General features: G+C 38.5%; 1 protein-coding gene across 2 annotated transcripts in view; it reads right to left on the bottom strand.

Moving 5' to 3' along the window:
• Positions 1 to 281: 281 nt before the first annotated feature.
• The window catches only part of LOC131187942 (tumor necrosis factor alpha-induced protein 2-like), a 32,829-nt gene continuing 12,412 nt past the window's right edge, over positions 282 to 20,698 (bottom strand). The window contains exons 6-12 of one of the 2 annotated variants that reach the window (XM_058162771.1): positions 19,331 to 19,431; positions 19,135 to 19,233; positions 17,325 to 17,451; positions 16,542 to 16,664; positions 10,871 to 11,026; positions 5,791 to 5,912; positions 282 to 3,665 (exon numbers count right to left, since the gene is read on the bottom strand). In XM_058162771.1, coding sequence (XP_058018754.1) covers positions 3,560 to 3,665; positions 5,791 to 5,912; positions 10,871 to 11,026; positions 16,542 to 16,664; positions 17,325 to 17,451; positions 19,135 to 19,233; positions 19,331 to 19,431 — 834 coding nt within the window. In that variant the 3' untranslated portion in view covers positions 282 to 3,559. Of the gene's footprint in view, positions 4,212 to 5,790; positions 5,913 to 10,870; positions 11,027 to 16,541; positions 16,665 to 17,324; positions 17,452 to 19,134; positions 19,234 to 19,330; positions 19,432 to 20,698 lie in introns of both variants that reach the window. The other variant, XM_058162770.1, reaches the window with a different exon arrangement.

Genomic DNA, 20,698 nt, shown 5'->3' with positions numbered 1-20,698 from the left:
GAAAACGATGAGAAGATTAATAGTAGTGTAGATTTAGTAAATAGTTTGACAGTGTTGAGGGAATTATTTGTTTAGCAGAGTGATGGCCTTCGGGAAAAAACTGTTCTTGTGTCTAGTTGTTCTGGTGTGCAATGCTCTATAGCGTCGTTTTGAGGGTAGGAGTTGAAACAGTTTATGTCCAGATGTGAGGGATATAATATAAAATATAAAAATTGTTTGGGAAATCTAAGCCCTGTTCTTTTTGTGAGACCCTACTTCTATTCTCACTCTATCGGTTTCAGTTTTCCTACCATTCTGATTCCAGAATATGAAGTATCCATGATGAGACCACTCATAGAATCTACTATAGCTACATGGATGTACTTAGAATGAAACTTTGATTTTGGGTTTTACAAATTAGATTGATAGATCTTTATAGAAATGTTCATACTACTATGGTAAAATAATAGTATGCTGTATGCTGTAACAGAGAGAGTCGGAAGTCAATGTTTCTTTTTCTTTCCCTATCCTTCCTCACTTTTCTTTCCCCTTTTCCCTACCCCCTCACTGTCCTCTTATTTGGTTTTGTATTTTGTATTTTATAAAAATGTATTCCCATGGATGTTCTTTCTTACGGAGCACCAGCATCTATCCCCTTTCTTTTAAACCTCCTCTTTTGACTACAGTTGTATGTGCTTATGTCCTGGAGATGGGATGAACACAAGCTATCTGATAATAATGACATTTTATTGCATATTTGAAGAAATACATTAATAGAAATATATCTTAATTAGAAAAAACAATGTCATAGTTAAAAATAAAGCAGACTATAAACAGCAACATGTTTGTATTCACAACAATTATGTACAGATATTATTAATATGTATATATAGGTAGTCCTTGACTTACAACAGTTTGCTTAGTAACTGAAGTTACAACAGCACTGAAAAAAGTGACTTATGACCATTTTTCACACTTATGATCATTGCAGCATGCTCACGATTTACATTTGGATGCTTGACAACTGACTCACATTTATGACGGTTGCCATGTCCCAGGGTCATGTGAACACCTTTTGCAACATTCTGACAAACAAAGTCAATGGGGAAACCAGATTCACATAATAACCGTCATTAATTTAACAACTGCAGTGATTCACTTAACAAATGTGGCAAGAAAAGTTGTAAAATGGAACAAAACGCACTTTAGCAAATTTCTTATTTAGCAACATAGACTTTGGACTCAATTGTGGTCATAGGTTGAGGACTATTAGTAATGTCTTTCTGCCGTTTGAGGCACAGTATTCATTCATTTATTTCATCACAACAACCTTGACAGGTTAAGGGAAGTAGGAAGAGAATGAGTAGTTCCAAATCATCTACCGAGTTTTATATAGCCGAATAAGAATCTGAATGCAGCCTCTAGTCCAGAGGTCTCAAACTCAATTTCACTGAGGGCCGCATCAGGGTTGTGTCTGCCTTTCTGGATATGGCCAGGGTGGGCAGGGCCAACTTGACGTTATTCATGTCGGGGGTGCCCATGGTGGCTCAAGTGCCCTGCTAGCAAAAACGGCTCCCAATCTCCGCATGCGGCCCTCCCAAGCTCTATTTTCGCTGGCAGAGGGTTGCAAGAGGCCATTTCAGATGAAAACAGAGATTGGGAGCCTGTTTTCACTGCAGAGGCACCACGGGCTGGCCTGCAGGCCAGATCTAAACACAGAATCCAGCCCTCAGGCCTTAAGTTTGACAACCCTGCTCTAGTCAGTTCTGTGATGCTGCACCACACTAGCTCTTATCTCAGGAGCAGTAAACAAAATGCTGAGTTAACCCTGGCTTTTTATAATGATAGTGTTGTGCCTCGTCCTCCCTCCTCTCCTCAGCCGGGCTCCTCCCATCTTGTCCCGGGTCTGCTATCGGACTCTGAGTCTGATAATGAAGATGAATGGCCTGTCATGCCTCCAGCCCCCGGCCCTGGCCCCATGCCCGGACAGGATGTCAGGAATGAACAAACAAACCTCACTCATATGGCGTGTGTTCCTGTGGCTCAGCCATCAGAGGAAGTCAGCCACGGATTGGAATTACTTGGGCCTACTCCTTCTGACCCCTCCCTTTCTCAAACAGCAGAAAACAATTCAAAGTGGGAGGATCCTCACTTCCGGAGATCCGAGAGGTGACGCCAGCAGAAGGGAGGGAGGGGCAGGCCTGGATAAATGCTGAGTCATGGAGCCGCACCCCACAGCCTATATAAAGGACCTTTTGGTATTCCTTGAGTCAAGCAAAGTCTCATCTAGTTTGCTGAAGTCACAACTTGGATTCCTGCCTGCCTTGAGAAATTGAAAGGAATTTGGCAAAGCTGCAGAGGCTTCATGGCCACGCTTGACACGGACTTCCTAGACCCAGTCATCGGAGGGGGAGGGGGACACGACAGATAGGCTAATAGGCAAAGCTTGATTTACATTTGATTTTCATACGGTCATTTGTTTAATGTGAGAGCGCTTTAGCTGACTTTTGTTTCTTAACTAAGGCTGTGTCTAAAGTGCTCTTCTCATTCGGTATCCTCTGTAATTTCACAAAGGTTCTCTTAACTCCATCTGTCTCAGAGAAATCACATGCAAAACATGTGTTCTTCCAGGCAAATGCTTTAACAAATAGCAGAAAAATGAACCAACCTCTGAACGTCCTATCTGTACCACCTGTATGAAGTAGCTTGCAGGAGATATAGCCCCTCATTTTTATAGGGGAAAATGAGCCAGCATGAAGGTATTGGTGCTTCCTGCAAGATGATTTATATACAGGTAGTCCTCAACTTACAACCATTCGTTTAGTGACTTTTTGAAGCGACAATGGCACTGAAAATGACTGTCGCTGCATCCCCATGGTCACATGATCAAAATTCAGGCACTTGGCAACCAGCATGTATTTATAATGGTTGCAGCATCCCGTGGTCACCTGAATCGTCAGTTTCAACCTTTCAAGACAATTTCCCAAAAGCAAAGTCAATGGGGGAAGCCAAATTAACAGCTGGAGTGATTTACTTGATAATCGTAGCAAAAAAGTCATAAACTCCTTTGTAACTTACTTAACAACTGCCTTGTTTAGCAACAGAAAGTCTGGTCCCAATTATGGTCAAAAAATGAGGACTAACTGTTACTGGTGTTACATTCCATCTAAACTTCCAGTGTTGAGTATTAAGTTATACAATTATTATTATTTTTTTTTTGTTTACATTTATACCCCGCCCTTCTCCGAAGACTCAGGGCGGCTTACAGTGTATAAGGCAATAGTCTCATTCTATTTGTATATTTTTACAAAGTCAACTTATTGCCCCCCCAACAATCTGGGTCCTCATTTTACCTACCTTATAAAGGATGGAAGGCTGAGTCAACCTTGGGCCGGGCTCGAACCTGCAGTAATTGCAGGCTACTGTGTTCTTAATAAGCCTTAATAACAGGCTTTTACCAGCGTGAGCTAAACCGGCCCTGCCAGCAGTAGGACTTTATTAAATACAATATAATTTTTTCCCCATAAATGGAAACTATCCCAGTTTTAAATGGTACCCTGGCCCCTGAAAACAGTGATAATTATGGCAGTGCGGCATCTCCATGAATCTTTAGCACACTCATAATGCTTTTAACCTTGGCATTGGATAAGGGCTTAATGTTCAAGATGGCACAGAGATGTTTCTTTCTGTATCGGAAAGAGAAAAAACAGGATGAGAAATGACCGAGTAAAGAAAGTAAAGAAAAATGGTGAGATGAGATGAGAAACAGGGATTTTTAGCCTTGCATGCAGTTATAAGGAGCCAGACTGGTGTAGCGGTTAAGGTCATCAGGTTAGAAACCGGGAGACAGTGAGTTCTAGTCCCAACATAGGACACAAAGCTATCTAGATGATCTTGGGTCAGTTTTTTTCTGTCAGCTGTAGGAAGGAGGCAATGAAAATTACTTCTGAAAAACCGGTCATAAGTCAAGGGCTACATATGGCAGCAAATTTTTATATATATTGCATAGGATAGTTCAAGAAGAATCCAGCTTTTCTTTCCACTTCGATCCTGCCAGAAGTTACAGTATGCGTAGTTCAAATCAATGCAGTGGAAATGGCAGCCTAATGCCTGAAAACAGCAATGATGATGGCAATGTGGCATCTCCATGAATGTTTAGCACAGTCAAAATGCTGTTAAGGTTGCTACTGGATAAGGGCTTAATGTGCAAGATGGCATAGAGATGTCTCCGTCTGTATTGGAAAGAGAGAGGAAAAAAAAAAAAACAAAGCATGAGGAATGACAGAGCAACATGGCAAGAAAAATGATGAGATGAGATGAGAAGCAGTCATTTCAGCTTCGTGTACAGTTATAAGGAGCCAGACTGGTATGGTTAGTGGTTAAGGCAGCAGGTTAGAAACCGAGAGACTGAGTTCTAGTCCCACCTTAGGCACAAAACTATCTAGGCTGGGTCTGTTTTTTTTCTGTCAGCTTTAGGAAGGAGGCAAACTACTTCTGAAAAACCTTGCCAAGAAAACTCTGAGAAGTAGATATAACTGAATGGAATAAAAAAGCCCCATTTATAAAGGACAACAACAGATATTCAAAGCAAATGGAAACACGCTTCAACATGCCCCTTTCAGCCACAAAAATAGCACAGGAAAAAATGACAAAGGAAGAAGCTCAGCAACACATATTTCCCTTGGAGTGCTGCTTGTTTTTTTCAGGATAGAAGCTGCATTCCTCATTCTATTGTTATTCATTATACATGGGAACTAATAGAAATTAGTTTCTTAACTGAGAAGTACTGATGGCTTCATTCGAGAGTAGGATTCACCATTATGGTTGTTGTAAATCCTAACAGTTGTAAAACAGGTCAGTGACAGATCTGATTTTACATTGTCATTTGTGGTGGTGGTTAATTGAATGTGACAATCATAAGGGTGAAAGCTGCGGTTCTTAAGAAGCTTAAGCACTGTTTTGCTGTGGTAAAGTTTAGTCAAAAGCCAGAAGTTCTGGTTTTCAGCAAAACCGCTGTAAAATATGGCCATCTGATTGTTAGAGGCTACAAATGGCCATAAATATGAACATGACTGTGGGCGGGTGGGGGGATGACAATTGGAACTTCAAATCTGGATTGTAAGTCCTGTTTTTTAAGTAGGTTGTAACTTCGAACTGTTGCTAAGCAACTGATCGTAAGTGAAGAGCTACCTCTTCAACTGCAGCAAATTTTGATGTATATTTCATAGGATAACTGAAGGAGAATCTAGCCTTTTCTTTCTGCTTCTGTCCTGCCTAGGAGCCACCAAAGATACAAAAAGCATGGCTCAAATCAGTGGAGTGAAAATGTTCATTTTTCATTTAAATTTGAAGAGATTTAGATGCAGTATGTAACTAGTGCATAGTTCTCAAAACCTTTTGAGATTTCAAGAAACTACGCTGCCTGGCTTTTGGAAAATGCATTTAGAGGGAATTCTGAGGGATCCCAAAGGGACTCCCCCACCCCCAAAGGCAACTGGACTTTGGTGTTTTTTTTTTCCTTTGAAAATATTTCGCTTTTCATCCAAGAAGCTTCTTCAGGATGAAGAAAGTCCAGTTGCCTTTTGGGGAAAAAAGCACCTTTGGGACAACCATGACCTGGGTGGTTGAGAATCTCCATAGACAACTCTGAGTGATGCAAAATTGGGATCCTATGGTTTCAAATGGGATGGTGGGAAATGTACACATTGCCCATTCTAGTGTAGATGGTGGTGTTAGTGGCACAAAATCAGACGAATCAATTGTTATTGGGTTAGTCCTTAAAAGCAAATTCATAAGACTTTTTCCCCTTACCTGATATCAGGATATCTACTGACAAGTGCACCGACTTCAATCTTAATAGCATCTGGATCTTGGAGTCTAATGATTTCAGCCAAGCTTGGGATAGCAGACTCCAGCCATGTGGCATTAGACCCCTAACAAAATAAAATAAGACTGTTTAAATATTTCACTCGACAGATTCCTACCAATTATAAATTCTCTCACTCATATACTTTGAAATAATGCTCAAAATAGGAGATGGGCGGCCTAAAGCCTGCATGCCACCAACTTTTTTTTTTACACCCTCACTGAAAAATAAAATACACTTTTTATATAATAAGAGATAATTTTGCAATCATACTTCTTTTATTTGCCGAAAAGAAAGTTGGAAGCTTCTTCTTTCTATTTCTTTTTATCTTTTCTTTCTGTGCCTTTGTCTTTGTTCTTTTCTGTCTGTTTTTGTTTTTTTAATTCTTTATTAGTTTGTGTTGTTATATTCTTTTGAAAACTTTCAATAAAGTTTATATTAAAAAAAATAGAAGTACACTTTTTCTTCTAGAAGTACAGGTAATCCTCGACTTACTATCACAATTGAGTCCCCAAATTCCATTGCTAAGCAAGACAGTTGTTAAATGAGTCACATCCAATTTTATGACATTTTCCCATGGTTATTAAGCAAATCATTGCAGTTGTTGTGAATCATATAGTTGCTAAGTGAATCTACTTGCCTGATTGACTTTGCTTGTCAGAAGCCAGTTGGGGAGGTTACAAATGATGATCACATGATCCTGCGACACTGCATCTGTCATAAGTACATGCCAGTTGCCAAGCGCCTAAACGTTGATCATGTGACCATGGGGGTGGTGCTACAATGGTCATAAGTGTGACAATCAGTCATAAGTCACTTTTTTCAATGGTGCTGTATCTTTAAAAGTCACTAAATGAATGGTGGCAAGTCAAGGATTATCTGTAAAGCAAGGACATATATATCGAACATTGAATAGGTGAAGCACATTCAGTTTGCTTCAATAAACCACCAAATAGCTGAAATTGGAGTAGGTGGTACTGAAAATTTCAGCAGCACCCTCTCCAGTGATGTAACTTGACTATGATAGTATTGATAATAATAACAGAGATAATAATAAAAGAGATTATAATAAGATATAATAATAAAAGAGATTATAATAATAATAATGATGATGATGAAGAATAAATATCACGACCTGGCCATTGAAACTATGCGATTATGGATGAAACATGTAACACATGTAACGCAGCAGCAACAAGAACAAAAGGTGTATTTCCCTAATTTCTTGCTCCTGTTCCAAAAATAACCATTGGATACAAAATGGTAAAATCTCCTCTAAACTAGAGGGGTGCACAGCAGTACTTTGTACATAGTCTCCCTGATGCTTCTATGTATTTCTTTATTACTCTTTAGAACAGCCTCTAGAACAGTCAAGAGTATTGGACTTGAAACATGCAATTAAAACTATCTAAAACATTGATCTACACTGACTGGTAGCATTTCATGTCCTGCTCAGGAGCAGAGAATGTCTGTATGCAAAGCATGTACTCTGAACTAAACTAGTATACACTTCTTAATGTAGCAGGAACTTTTCAGAAGATCATGGGATTGACTTCCGGTTTGGTACCGTAGGTGATGGCGGTGATCTTTACGATCACCAACCTCTGGATTATGTGGAATCGCTAGGACAGCTTAAATCTGCTGCCCAGCGGTTCGGAAAACCCCCTCTTCGGGAGAAGGAGAAGGGGTGAGCTGAGGGCAGAGGTTGAATTTCCCTAAAGCCCCTGAGAAAAAAGGGGTTTGAAGGGTTAAGTTCCCTCCAGTAACCCGAAGAGCTCCAGATCCGAGGATTCTTCTGCTTTGGCGGAACCAATCACCACGACCAAACGCCGAGATTTATTTTGGACAATAAAGGATTATACCGGACAGAACGAAAGTGGGAGAACTTTAAGCAAGTAGCCAAGCCGATTCCCCGATACTTTGTAACAAGCTTGAAAACAGCAAGAAAATGGAGGCGAATTGTTAACAAGTTAACGAGTGGAAAGCGAAAGTGATACTTTCAGCGTGTGCCTCTGCAGTTGGTAATTTGCATGTTACTTGCTGCTTTAACTCTTTGCTGCCTGCTGATAGAATCTAGGAGATTTTTTAAATACTGCTTTAAAAGACTGTGTTTCTCAGAAGTTAAGAAGATTTAAAGTGAATATTAAGTTGGAAATAAATAAATAAATAATTTTATAGAAGATGGCAGCCAAACAATTAAAGTCTACTGTAACAAAGAGCTCTGGAACTTTATCAGCTGGTGCCTCTCCAGCTCATACAGCAGAGACTAGAACATTGAATTTAGAGGCGTTACAAGAGAACTTAAAAGGCTTTATAGAAGAAAAATTTAAAGTTATAACTGATGAGATGTCTGAAATGAAAGAGCAGATATCAGAAATTCAAGTGGGAAATAAAGAAGTTAAAGAAGGATTTGTAATGGCAGTACAAAGTTTGGCAACGAATGTGATTTTATTGGAAGAGGAGGTTGAAGTAATTAAGCAACATAATTCAAAATTAGAAAATAAAATGGATGAATTTCAAAGTAAAATGGAAAAGACAGAGGATGAAATAGTTTTGATACAATACAGAAATATGGAATTTGCTCTTAGAATCCGAGGTTTGAAAGAAAATAAGGAAGAGAATTTAAGGGAAATTTTTTCTGAAGTATTTGCTGAGATATTAGCAGCTCGTCCAGCAGATGTGGCTTATCAAATTGAAAAAATATATCGTGTGAATTCTTGGATAGCAAGGCAAAAAAAGTTGCCAAGGGATGTTGTTATTTATTTTACAAACAGAATAGTGAGAAATCAGATTTTGCAAGCTTCATATAAGGGGGAGAAGATTCAGATTGCTGGTCAAGATATCTTGATATTAAAGGAAATTCCACCAAAATGTTAAGGGCTAGGAAGGAATTTGCCTTCCTGGTGAATGAACTTAAAAAACATCAGATTGAATATAGATGGGATATTCCAACTGGTATAATAGTATATTATGCAGGGAAAGTACATCGTTTCAATACGGTTGGAAAAGCAAGAGAATTTTATGTTGAGGTATTAAAGTTGGAAGTCTTCCCCATTGGAAGCTAGAAGAAGGAGGCTGAAGTGAAGGAAGAGAAGTGAAGCAGGTACAAGAACAGATTGTGATGGAAGAAGATTTATTACAAGTGTTGGAAATACCTACGACGGGTTTAGATTCAAAAGAACAAAGGCTGACTAGAGCTGTTGCTAAACGCAAGGAACAAGAGATGAAGGCACAACAACAACTGGCAACTACTACAATGGAAACAGTGGAGGAGCAAGGCCTAAAGTAAAATGTGATCTGCGGCTGGTGTTCCAAAAGTTTCCTTTGGCCGATAATGGCAATTAAACTATTATCTTGGAATGTTAATGGCCTGAATTCACATGAAGAGAAGGAAAGTATTTCATTATTTGAAATAATTTAAAATGACATTACCTGTTTACAAGAAACACATATTAGATCTTGCTAAATGTTGGAGATGCGATTGTGAAGATGCTACTTATTACCATATATGGTGGACTTGTAAAAAAGTTAAAGTATTTTGGATTAAAGGCTGGTGGATCATGCAGAATATTTTGAAAAAGAAGATTAAGTTTACTCCGCAGTTCTTTCTACTAGGAATAATTATGGACTATACAGCTATAGAGACTAAATTGATTTTGAACTTAATAACAGTCGCAAGACTTTTGATTGCTCAGTATTGGAAGAAAGAAGAATGACCTACAATCAAGAATGGACAAAACAAAACAACAAATGGACACTCAAAGTATCAAATCTGGCAGAGATGACAAAAATCTCCGCTTACTTGAAAGACTATATACTAGAAAAATATATTTTAGAATGGAAAATGTGGATTGATTATATTTAAAATAAGTATCAGATAAAAAAAAAAATATCGAATAGCATATGAGTAAATTTAGGAAATATTTTGTATTAGATATATTTTTGAAGGAGAGGGGAATTGAGAGTGTGACTAAGTGTGATGTGACTAAAGATTATAATTTAGGAATTATTTTGGATTATGATTGTTAGTTTTGATACCCTGCATTTTGTTCTGGGAAGTCGGGGTGGGGGTGGGGGTAAGGGGAGGAATTGGGGGTTTGGTAGAGATGGAGTGATGGTTAATGTACAGGGATTATTGAAGAAATATAATTAATGTAGGGTCGGGTCTGCATAGTTACCATTTTAGAACGGTGGGGAGGGAGAAAAGAGAGAGTAGGAGGTAGGAAAGAGGAGAAGAGGAAGGAAGAGGGATAGTAGAGGGAAAAGGAAGGTGTAGGGTGGAGGGAGGAGTGGATGTAGATAAGAGAAGGAGAGGAAGGTTTGGAAAGTAAAAGAAGGTAGAAGAGGGAAGAGTGTTAAAAAGGGTGGTGGTGACGGGGCAAGCCCGACTAATTGTATATAACTGTACATTGGATGAATTACTTGATATGATTGTAAAAATAAAACTTTTTTATAAAAAAAAAAAAAAGAAGATCATGGGATTTAGGAAGTGGTGAAATCCAAATTTTTTTACTACTGGTTCTGTGGGCGTGGCTTGATTGGCGTGGCTTGGCGGGTGTGGCAGGGGAAGGATATTGCAAAATTTCCATTCCCACCCCACTCCAGGGAAAGGATACTGCAAAATCCCCATTCCCTCCCCACTCTTGGGGGAAGGATATTGCAAAATCTCCATTCCCACCCCACTCTGGGACTAGCCAGTGGTGGTATTTGCTGGTTCTCCGAACTGCTCAAAATTTCTGCAACTGGTCCTCCAGAACCTGCTGGATTTCACCGCTGGATTTAGGTTGGAAAGAGATGAGAGTAGGCTTAACAAAGATTCAAGTCTGCCTATCCCCCTTTACTGCCAAAATACGACTTCACAGCGTAGGTGCTTGTTGGCTACCTGAGTTTAAGCCTGTTATCTGTTTCTCCAAATCATCTATTTGTTAAACAACAAAGCCTTTTCACTCTAAAGTGAACATTACTGGATACCCCAAGGTCAACAAGGTGTTCAGACTCGTATTACAGGACTGGATGCAGACTTACATTCTCTATACAAAATGTGTACAAAATAGAGGCATGACTTCGGATAAGTTCAGACAATTGATTTTGCTTCTCAGGAGATTTGAGTGTGGTGTTTCTCCACATAAGCTTTTGAATGTATTTTTGGACTAGACGGAGGTGAATTGTTTCCATGATAACCTATAACAGAAGAAGCAGAGGTTAAATTTCTTAGATCAGTTACAGGGGAGAAAGCAAATTCTTCTGCCAGAGTTATAAAAATGCCACCAACATGTACATAATTGGTTTCTCTTAAGACCAAAATAGTTTCTATGGCCTGAGGAGAGGTGCTCTAGATCAGGGGTCTCCAACCTTGGTCCCTTTAAGACTTGTGGACAAAGCTGGCTGAGGAACTCTGGGAGTTGAAGTCCACAAGTCTTAAAGGGACCAAGGTTGGAGACCCCTGCTCTAGATTAATGCTAAGAAAACATTTTTAATGTATTTCCTTTAAAAAAATATATCTTGGGGCTACACTACAGGAAATCCTCAACTTACAACCATTTATTTGTTGACCATTCAAAGTTACAATGGCACTGAAAAAAATTGAGTTAACAATTGATACTCTCACAATATGACTGTTGCAACATCCCCAGAGTCACGTGATCAAAATTTGGCCACTTGGCTACCAGCATGAATTTACAATTTACGACGATTGCAGAATTTGGGGTCATGTTATCTCCATTTGCGATCTTCCCAACTGGCTTCCAACAAGCAAAGTCAATGGAGGAATAAATCAAATTCAATGTTGGATACTTTAGCAAGGAGCCATAGGTGAGCTATTCTTCAGTAAACAATTCCCAGCAATTCCATCCAGAGAGACTAATTGTGCGTGGTCCAGGGAGTCATAATTCAGTAATATCTGGAAGGTCCTACACTACCTAGCAAGAGCTATACAGTTTCAGATGGTTTTCTAGCATTACCTGGAGAGGGTGAGGACTGGAAACTTTGGAATGCATAATATGAAGTTCGCCACCAAGTTACAATCACTGTAGATTATTAATAGTTCATACAAAGTTTCAAATCTCCTGTTTGTAGTCTCTTACTTGGTATATAACTGCAGTTATCTCATATTATAATGAAAATCTCATGTAATTGGATTTATATCTGTTATTTTTTGATAATTTGATTTGAAAGTATTGAAATGACTATAATTATGATTGTGAATGATGAGAAATAAACAGAAAAACTGCTACTCACCAAACAGATCAAAATCCCATTAACCATCAATTTGATGAGCTAATAAAGGAAAGGGATGTCTGTTAAACCGGAATGTCTACTAAATCTGATTGGGATTTAATCATGTATTTTGTATGTCATTTATTCATGGCTATTTTACATATTTTATGCATGCATAAAATAGAAATGAAATTTTACTTTACAAATGCATAAAATTATAGGCAGGATTTATGTATACAGATATTCTGACCACTGCAGAACACTATACTGCATATTTACTGTCTAGAATTAGGAGGTGAAACGAAAGGTCTTTGCTTCGGAATTTGTATTGGATTTTGGAAACAAAACGGTAGAACCTAAATCTTCTCATCAGCCACTGCCTCGTTAGGAGCCTTTCAAGGCCATAAATTCTTGAGGTACTTAAACCTCAAGCACAGATTCTATATAGAGCCCTTGACTGTTGTGAATTAAAGCAGAGAAATTTTTCTTTAGTGCATGGCATCATTTTCACCGCAATAAAGACATGAATCTTGTCATTTTCATGAGCCTTACTCAGCGGAAGTAAATGAGGGATTAAATCAGGGGTCCAAACTTGGCAACTTTAAGACTTGAGGACTTCAACTCCCAGAGTTCCTCAGCCAGGTGACTGAGGAATTCTGGGAGCTGAAGTCCTCCAGTCTTAAAGTTGCCAAGTTTGGAGACCCCTGTATTAAATGAAAGGAAAGACAAGATTTAGAATTGAGCATGGTTTTTGTCAATCCTAACAAAAGCAAGCCAAAATCTTCTAGAAGACAAAAAAGAGGCTCCTATTTTGGAGTTATAAAATGGGACCCCAAGTGCCATCAGCAATCTTGAGCCATTCCAAAACAGCTCGACCAGGGAAAACTGGAATGCTGCCATGTTCTTTTAAAAAATAGATGGAATAAAATTTTAAAAAAGGAAAAAGAATAATTGTTCTACCATTTCGTCACTCCTAGGGATTCCAAAGATGCACTAACTATAATTGTGAAATGGAGAGGGGGAAGGGAGATTTTTGATGCCTGAAAAATTCTGGATGTTTCTCTACTTCTCCCCTCCAAGTAGCAACTCTTCTCTCATGTCCTCAAATTAGGATTTCAGCAAAAATGCACACCGGACTGATCTAGGAAATAGTGTTCAGAAAATGGAGAGTTCTTTTCCTGCTGTCTTCATCTGATTCCATCAGAGATAATATATTGAAATCCAGACCAGAAAAGAGATATTTTTAAGATGAGTTTACCTCTTTGAGTTGAAGTCACCTTGGTGATAATGAAAGGAAAATGGTGGCTCTCAGCCTTAACTTGTAAGATGTGATAAAAAGCCTTTAAGTTTTTCCCCTCCTGTAAATAGTTCTCAAGGGGGCACGATGGCCTAGTTGATAAGAAGCAAGGCTTGTCAACCATAAGGTTCTCAGTTTGAGACCCCAGCACCATGTGCCAGGTTGAGCTTCCGTTCTTGACCCAGCTCCTGTCAATCTAGTTTAATAGATTGCTGTGCACCTCGGCATATAGTCATGCCAGGCACATGACCACGAAAGCATCTTTGGGCAATGCTGGCTCTCTCAGAGAGGAGCACCACCCCTCCTAGAGTTGGATGCAGGGATGAAATCCAAAATTTTCCCTACCGGTTCTGTGGGCGTGGCTTAATTGGTGGGCATGGCTTGGTGGTCAGATGGCTTGGTGGGCGTGGCCAATAACAATAAATAATAAAAATAATAAACAAAGTATAAAAAAACAATAAGAGGTACCAAAAACCAACTTTCACACTTTACACACACACAACACAACTCACACACAATGTAAAAGCAGCTGCACTTCACACTTCACACAGCCACAAAAAGCTCAAAAATCAACTTTCACACTTTACACACACACAACTAACACACACACACACAAAATACAGCTTTCTGAGATTTTGTGTGTTTGTGTAGTTAGAGTGAAACATTACAGAAACACACCAAATCTCAGAAAGCTGCACAAATATTTTATTTTATTTTATTTTATTTTATTTTATTTTATTTTATTTTATTTTATTTTATTTTATTTTATTGTGGACTTCAAATCCCAGAGTTCCTCAGCTAGCAAAGCCAGCCAGTCCATCACCGAGGAAATAGATTAGCAGAACAGACTGATTCTGTCTGGGCTGAAACTGAAACTGCTTTCAGGCTGTGGCCATGCGTTCCTCAGTAATCAGGTAAGTGCCTTAGAATCTCTACTCTTACTTGTAGAAAACATGTTTTCTACAAGTAAGAGTACAAGTAAGGTTCTGCTGTTTTTTACTTTTAAAGGCCTGTTTCGGCTGAAGCAAAACCGGCTTTTAAAAGAAAAAAAAAAACCTCTGCAGATGGTGCGGCTCAGCAGAGGCAGGGGGCGGGGCCAGGGATTTTTGCTACCGGTCCTCCGAACCAGCAGCTGCCATCGCTACCGGATCGCGCGATCCCGTCCGATCTGGGAGCATTTCACCCCTGGTTGGATGCGACTGGACACGGGAAACCGTTACCTTTTTTTAAACGAGTTTTAATGACTCAGCTTCTTTTGATCTTAATTTATAACATTTGCACTGTTCTAACAAATAGAGGCAGAAAACAGCTATTTCAGAAAGTAATTAACTATGTGTATACCACAGTAGTGGGTTTCAATTTTGATCACTGCTGCTTTGCTCGTGGGCACACGCGCAACCACCACGGCCGCTACCGGTTTGCCCAATCCGGCGCCAACCAGTAGCAACCCACCACTTGGTATACCATGTGCATTGATTCCATTTCCACCTTTTGATACATTGATTGTGAAGGCTTTTGTAAGAAGCTGAAGAAGCTTCTTGGATGAGAAGTGAAACGTCTTCAAAAGAAAAAACAAGTAAGTCCAGTTGCCTGCTGAAAAAGCACCTTTGGGACAACCATGACCTGGATGACTGAGAATCTCTACAGACTTTTAGCTATACAATTTGGGATGAACACCCTTTGAATGGTGTGGGAGTAGGAATGGATTTTCAGAGGAAAAATTGCAGACTACAGGAACCAGGAGCACCACTCAGGTGACCCTGAGGACACAGATAAACCTCCAAGTGCTTCAACGGCCCTCTAAAAGGATGCAAATAACCAGCTGTCTGCAAGGAATATAAATCATTCCATTCCCCACTATCCTGTCAGAGCTGAAGAAGCTTCTTGGATGAGAAGTGAACTGTCTTAAAAAAAAACACAAGAAAATCCAGTTGCCTCCTGAAAAAGCACCTTTGGGACAGGCTTTTGTAATGGTTCAAAACCATTTAAAACATGTTTAAATAGGGAAACAGGTAATAATGGAGATACATGTGCATGTCATGAAAAGTGATTTTTTAAAAAACAAAACAAAACATTTAACTCTTATTTGTCCACCTCAAGGTATAGCTTGCATGTATTGGGTCACTTTATTCTTAATATCGCAAGATCTCAAATGGACAGCTAACATCAAAAACATCATTAAAAAAGGACAACAAAGAATGTTCTTTCTGCGCCAACTCAGTAAGCTCAAACTGCCCAAGGAGCTGCTGATCCAATTCTACAGAGGAATTATTGAGTCTGTCATTTGCACCTCTATAACTGTCTGGTTCGGTTCTGCAACCCAACAAGAAAAACACAGACTTCAGAGGATAATTAGAACTGCAGAAAAAATAATTGCTACCAACCTGCCTTCCATTGAGGACCTGTATACTGCACGAATCAAGAAGAGGGCCGTGAAAATATTTGCAGATCCCTCGCATCCTGGACATAAACTGTTTCAACTCCTACCCTCAAAACGACGCTATAGAGCACTGCACACCAGAACAACTAGACACAAGAACAGTTTTTTCCCAAAGGCCATCACTCTGCTAAACAAATAATTCCCTCAACACTGTCAGACTATTTACTGAATCTGCACTACTATTAATCGTTTCATAGTTCCCATCGCCAATCTCTTTCCACTTATGACTATATGACTATAACTTGTTGCTGGCAATCCTTATGATTTATATTGATATAGAACAGAATAGAATAGAATAGAATTTTATTGGCCAAGTGTGATTGGACACACAAGGAATTTGTCTTGGTGCATATGCTCTCAGTGTACATAAAAGAAAAGATACGTTCATCAAGGTACAACATTTACAACACAATTGATGATCAATATATCAATATAAATCATTAGTCTTCCAACTAAGATGGCGCCGACGAAGGCTGCCTCGGTGAAATGCTCTCTAATTGAAATATTGATATATTGACCATCAATTGTGTTGTAAATGTTGTACCTTGATGAACGTATCTTTTCTTTTATGTACACTGAGAGCATATGCACCAAGACAAATTCCTTGTGTGTCCAATCACACTTGGCCAATAAAATTCTATTCTATTCTATTCTATTCTATTCTATTCTATTTTAAATGTATTAAATGTAACTATTGAAAAGTATAAAAATCTTTGCCCTTGCAGTTCCTTGCATCAGCTCACCTGGCGATGAGGGTTTTTAAGCCTCTTGAACACACGGATACAGGGATACATGGCTGTAATTATTTCATCCATAAGGCCACTGCAGGAATCCCATTTCTTCTCATTAAACTTTTTCAAAAGCGTCTGAGGAACAAATTTTAAAAACTGTTCAGTTTTTTAAAAAGAAATTCCCATAAATCCCCTTTCTTTGAGGAAAAACTTGATTAGATATTTTTCAAGCAGCAACTAAACGTGACTGGGAGAAAATATTACAAACGAAGGCACTTTCACTGTCCTTTCTCTTTCATAGCTCAGGCTATCTCACAGGGGGTTCCATTGCTCCCTTAATGTTCATTATAATTTATTTTATTATAAGCATTTTAATGCAACTTTTCCCAGATATTAAGATAGTTATGGACTTGTTTAACTTTGTTCACTTTCTGAAAATGTGTTCCTGGGAGACACTATTTTTCCACTGAAGATTAAAGAGCAAGGATAATTATTCCATCAGGGAATGAGTAGTTTTCTGGGAGGCTGACAGACCTGTGGTTATTCTTCTTAATCCATGCCCATCCAGCCCCCCTTCTGTTGCCTTCCAGTGGAAGAGAAAACTATCCTAAAACGTAGTTAGTTCACTTTTCGCAGTATAGCAGGATGAAGGTGCTTTTCCATCCTTTGAACTCCAGAGAAAGTTATCCATTCACCTTCACTGAATGGAGAAGGTTTAAGTTTCATCTTATGCTTTGCCTCAGGCAGCAAATGAGCTGGGTAAAGTAGCTTTGTAGTATATATCTGTAAGAATACCTGTATCTCTGGAAACAAGGGATCAAGGAACACGTTAAACCCAGTCGTCTGAAGGTCATCAAGTATGGAAAAGATGTTCATTTTAACATCACTCTCAGTTGAATCTATGCTTTTCTCCGCATGGGTACTGAAAATCCAATTAACAATGAATTAAAGGCCTTGTTCTTCAGCTATTTCAAAACATCAGTTCTTTTTGCTTACAGCAGCTTACAAAATCCAGTGAATACAATGCTATGCAATTCTTAACCAAGGAAGTATATATAACAAATCAGAATAATAACAGCAGCAATAATCATAATGGTTGCTAATACTAATGTAATCTATTCAATTTAGATGCCCCCCAACTCCAGGCAATGCTGGATAAAAGTCTGCAGAAATTGCACCTGTTTAGCATTCAGTCTCAAAAGGAAGGAGCATCTAGCTAATGTCTGTGCTGGGAAGCTAAGCAGAATTGGGTCAAGTTAGCACTTTGAGAGCAGACCTCCAGGGAATATCAGGACCGCAAGGCAAGTTGACTGGCAAATTAAAATAAAATCCAGAATAGAACAATGGAAACCACTTCCATATTGCTGTAAAACACAGATGAGCCCATGAAGTCACTACAATTGAAGCTCAACTTGAAGGTACCTTCTTTTTAGCATTAAACAAAGACATACATAACAAGTGGGTATTTGAAGCTTTCCAAATCCTGACAATTCAGCAGCAGCAAAGAGATATTAGGTGGTGCAGTGGTTAGAGTGCAGTACTGCAGGCTACTTCTGCTGCCTGCCTACAATTTGGCAGTTCAAATCTCACCAGGCTCAAGATTGACTCAGCCTTCCATCCTTCTGAGGTAGGTAAAATGAGGACTCAGATTGTCGGGGGCAATTTGCTGACTCTGTAAACCGCTTAGAGAGGGCTGTAAAGCACTGTAAAGTGGTATATAAGTCTAAGTGCTATGGCTATTATACTTTCTCCTGTCTTACTAAAAAATATCATATGAAAGATTGAATTGACCAACTCTGTAATGGGCAGCATAATGATACACATTATGCATATACATGACTATGTATAAAAGTAGATATATCTGTGGGTGATATATCATGTTACTCTTCACTGAATGGTGTCGTAGAAGAATTAAACATGTAACAGTTTGTACAGATGTGATCCAGGAGGAAATAATTATTCTGATGGACAATATGAATACATAGTGGAAACCAAATGAGAACCTTTAGAAAAAACATTTGGCCTTTTGAAGACACAAAAATGAATAAGAATAATATCTGTTTAGAAACAGATCTTTCTGTTCCGAATAAATGATTTAAGTGTATTCATACATGTACACCTGGAAAAATTAACCATATATCCTGATTTGATTGTTTATGATGAACGATTAAAATAATTAGTAAAGGATACATGGATGAGACCAGACTGTTTGATAGACAATTTTCTGAAAATAATATGGTATGTTTTGGGAGAAAATGGACATGGATGAAAAGGATGGAAAATGAAAGAAACTAGAGAGAAAGTACAATGATTGTACTCTTTCCTATTTGGAAAGAGTATAAGATGAATCTCCTAAGAAAAATGAAAAATGGATGCAAGAAAAGGGTAGGAATGATGAAGTGGCTTGGAAGGGAATGAAAGAATTACATTATGAACTGCTATGGAAATGTGTAGTTATATACTAATGAGAAATTTGAAGAAGAATGCTCGGGGTAAATAATGCAGTAGAAGAGATTATGGATAAGAAAAAAAACCCGAGAAGGTTCAAACATTTTGCACAACCCTGCTATGTAAGAAATTTGTAATACTATCATTCTGTTCTTACCGGAAATTCTCAAAATTGTTAATGTTTGCAATTATTATCGCTTCAAAATATTTATTCTGTTTGTTTTCTTTAATGAATGTCTCCAGTTCTTTCTTGTAGCTACAGAGATCATAAAAATGAAAACAGTCATTAGTAACTTTACACGGGTAGCCAAGCATGCCATGATATCACTTTACCAACAATTTGCTTATCTTACCATTGCAGAAAAGTCAAGAGTTCTCTCAAAAGTAAAGCTGACATTTGGTAGACCACCTCTGGAGTGATGCCCTCAGCACGTTTTTGTGCTCCATAGATAGCCTAAAACATCCATCCCCCCCAAAAAAATCAAAGAATTAGTACTTTTAACTTTTTAATACATAACTCTCCCATTCTGCAAGCATAATCAGGATACCAAGAAGATTTATTAGTAAACAAAATGGGATAATCTCAAGGAACAGAAAGAAATCCATACCATTTGAAAATGAAATAATAAAAAAAAGGTTCCAGAAACAAATAGACTACGGCTTCTGTTTTTGGCCTTCAAATGTTACTTTTTGTCCATGTTTTTCAAACCACTCCTCCACAGCCCAATCCCCTCTGATTAGTACTGCAAGCTTCCTTTTCCAGACTGATTGAAACCAGGAAATTCCTAAGGATGTTTGTGACAGTTTCCACATTTCTGTTCCAGAATGACAAGCTTTCCCAGTTCTGTAATTAAGTACTTCCTGCTTACGTTATAAGCTGAACTCTGTGACTCCACTCCAATTATCAGGAATGTTGAGGACCTGTGTCAGCACACTTTCAAATGAAAAATATGAGTATGACATTGGGAAACTTTGAAACTGGAATTTAATTTTTGGAATTTGCACTGGTTTGCTATGTTTTAATCTGTATTGTTTAATTTTTAAAGCATATTTTGGAGCTGCAACTTTGTTTCTTTAAACCTGCCAAGTTAAAAGTTGCAATAGGATGTGGTTTGTTCCACTGTCAGGTGATGCAAAATGGGGAAATCCCAATTGGTTGAAGTTCTACAGAATCTGTGGCTGGAGGTAAAGCAGGAAGCAGGTGTGAAGATCGCAGTTTAGGAGGAGGAAGCTTTCAGTGTTACTGAAACATTTCTTGGTTGCCTGGAATAAGCACAAAACCTGAGCACTCTTGAGGTAGGGCTGCAAGATTACCATTTTAGGAAGAAAAAAGGCAAAAAGCAGCCAAAGTAAAGAGCCAATCAAAAAGTCTCAATCAGAAAGGATGGGATTGGGAAGCTAGACATGAATGAGTTAAAAGAAGACTATTATGGACAAGAATTCAGCGGGCATGTCATCACTGCTGGGCATCAGATGCATGTCCCCACTCTTTGACCTCAGCCTTGATTCTCTACCTTCTGTATCTGCATTTACAACTAATCTCATTGGGAGTCTAGTTAGGATTGGTCTCTTAACTGGAATACACATTTCAGTTAATTTGCTTGAACTCTTTTTAAAATAAAATTCTATATATGTATATATTAAAAAAAACCTATTCCTTGTCAGTAAACCTTCAACGTATTAGTGAAACTTGCTTGCTTTTCTCTAGTAAAACAGACCAA

The sequence above is a fragment of the Ahaetulla prasina genome, chromosome 1 (assembly GCF_028640845.1).
Source record: "Ahaetulla prasina isolate Xishuangbanna chromosome 1, ASM2864084v1, whole genome shotgun sequence".
In the NCBI taxonomy this organism is placed as follows: domain Eukaryota; kingdom Metazoa; phylum Chordata; class Lepidosauria; order Squamata; family Colubridae; genus Ahaetulla; species Ahaetulla prasina.
The sequence above is the reverse complement of the archived record's forward strand: the minus strand, read 5'-3'. Positions and strand labels throughout refer to the sequence as shown.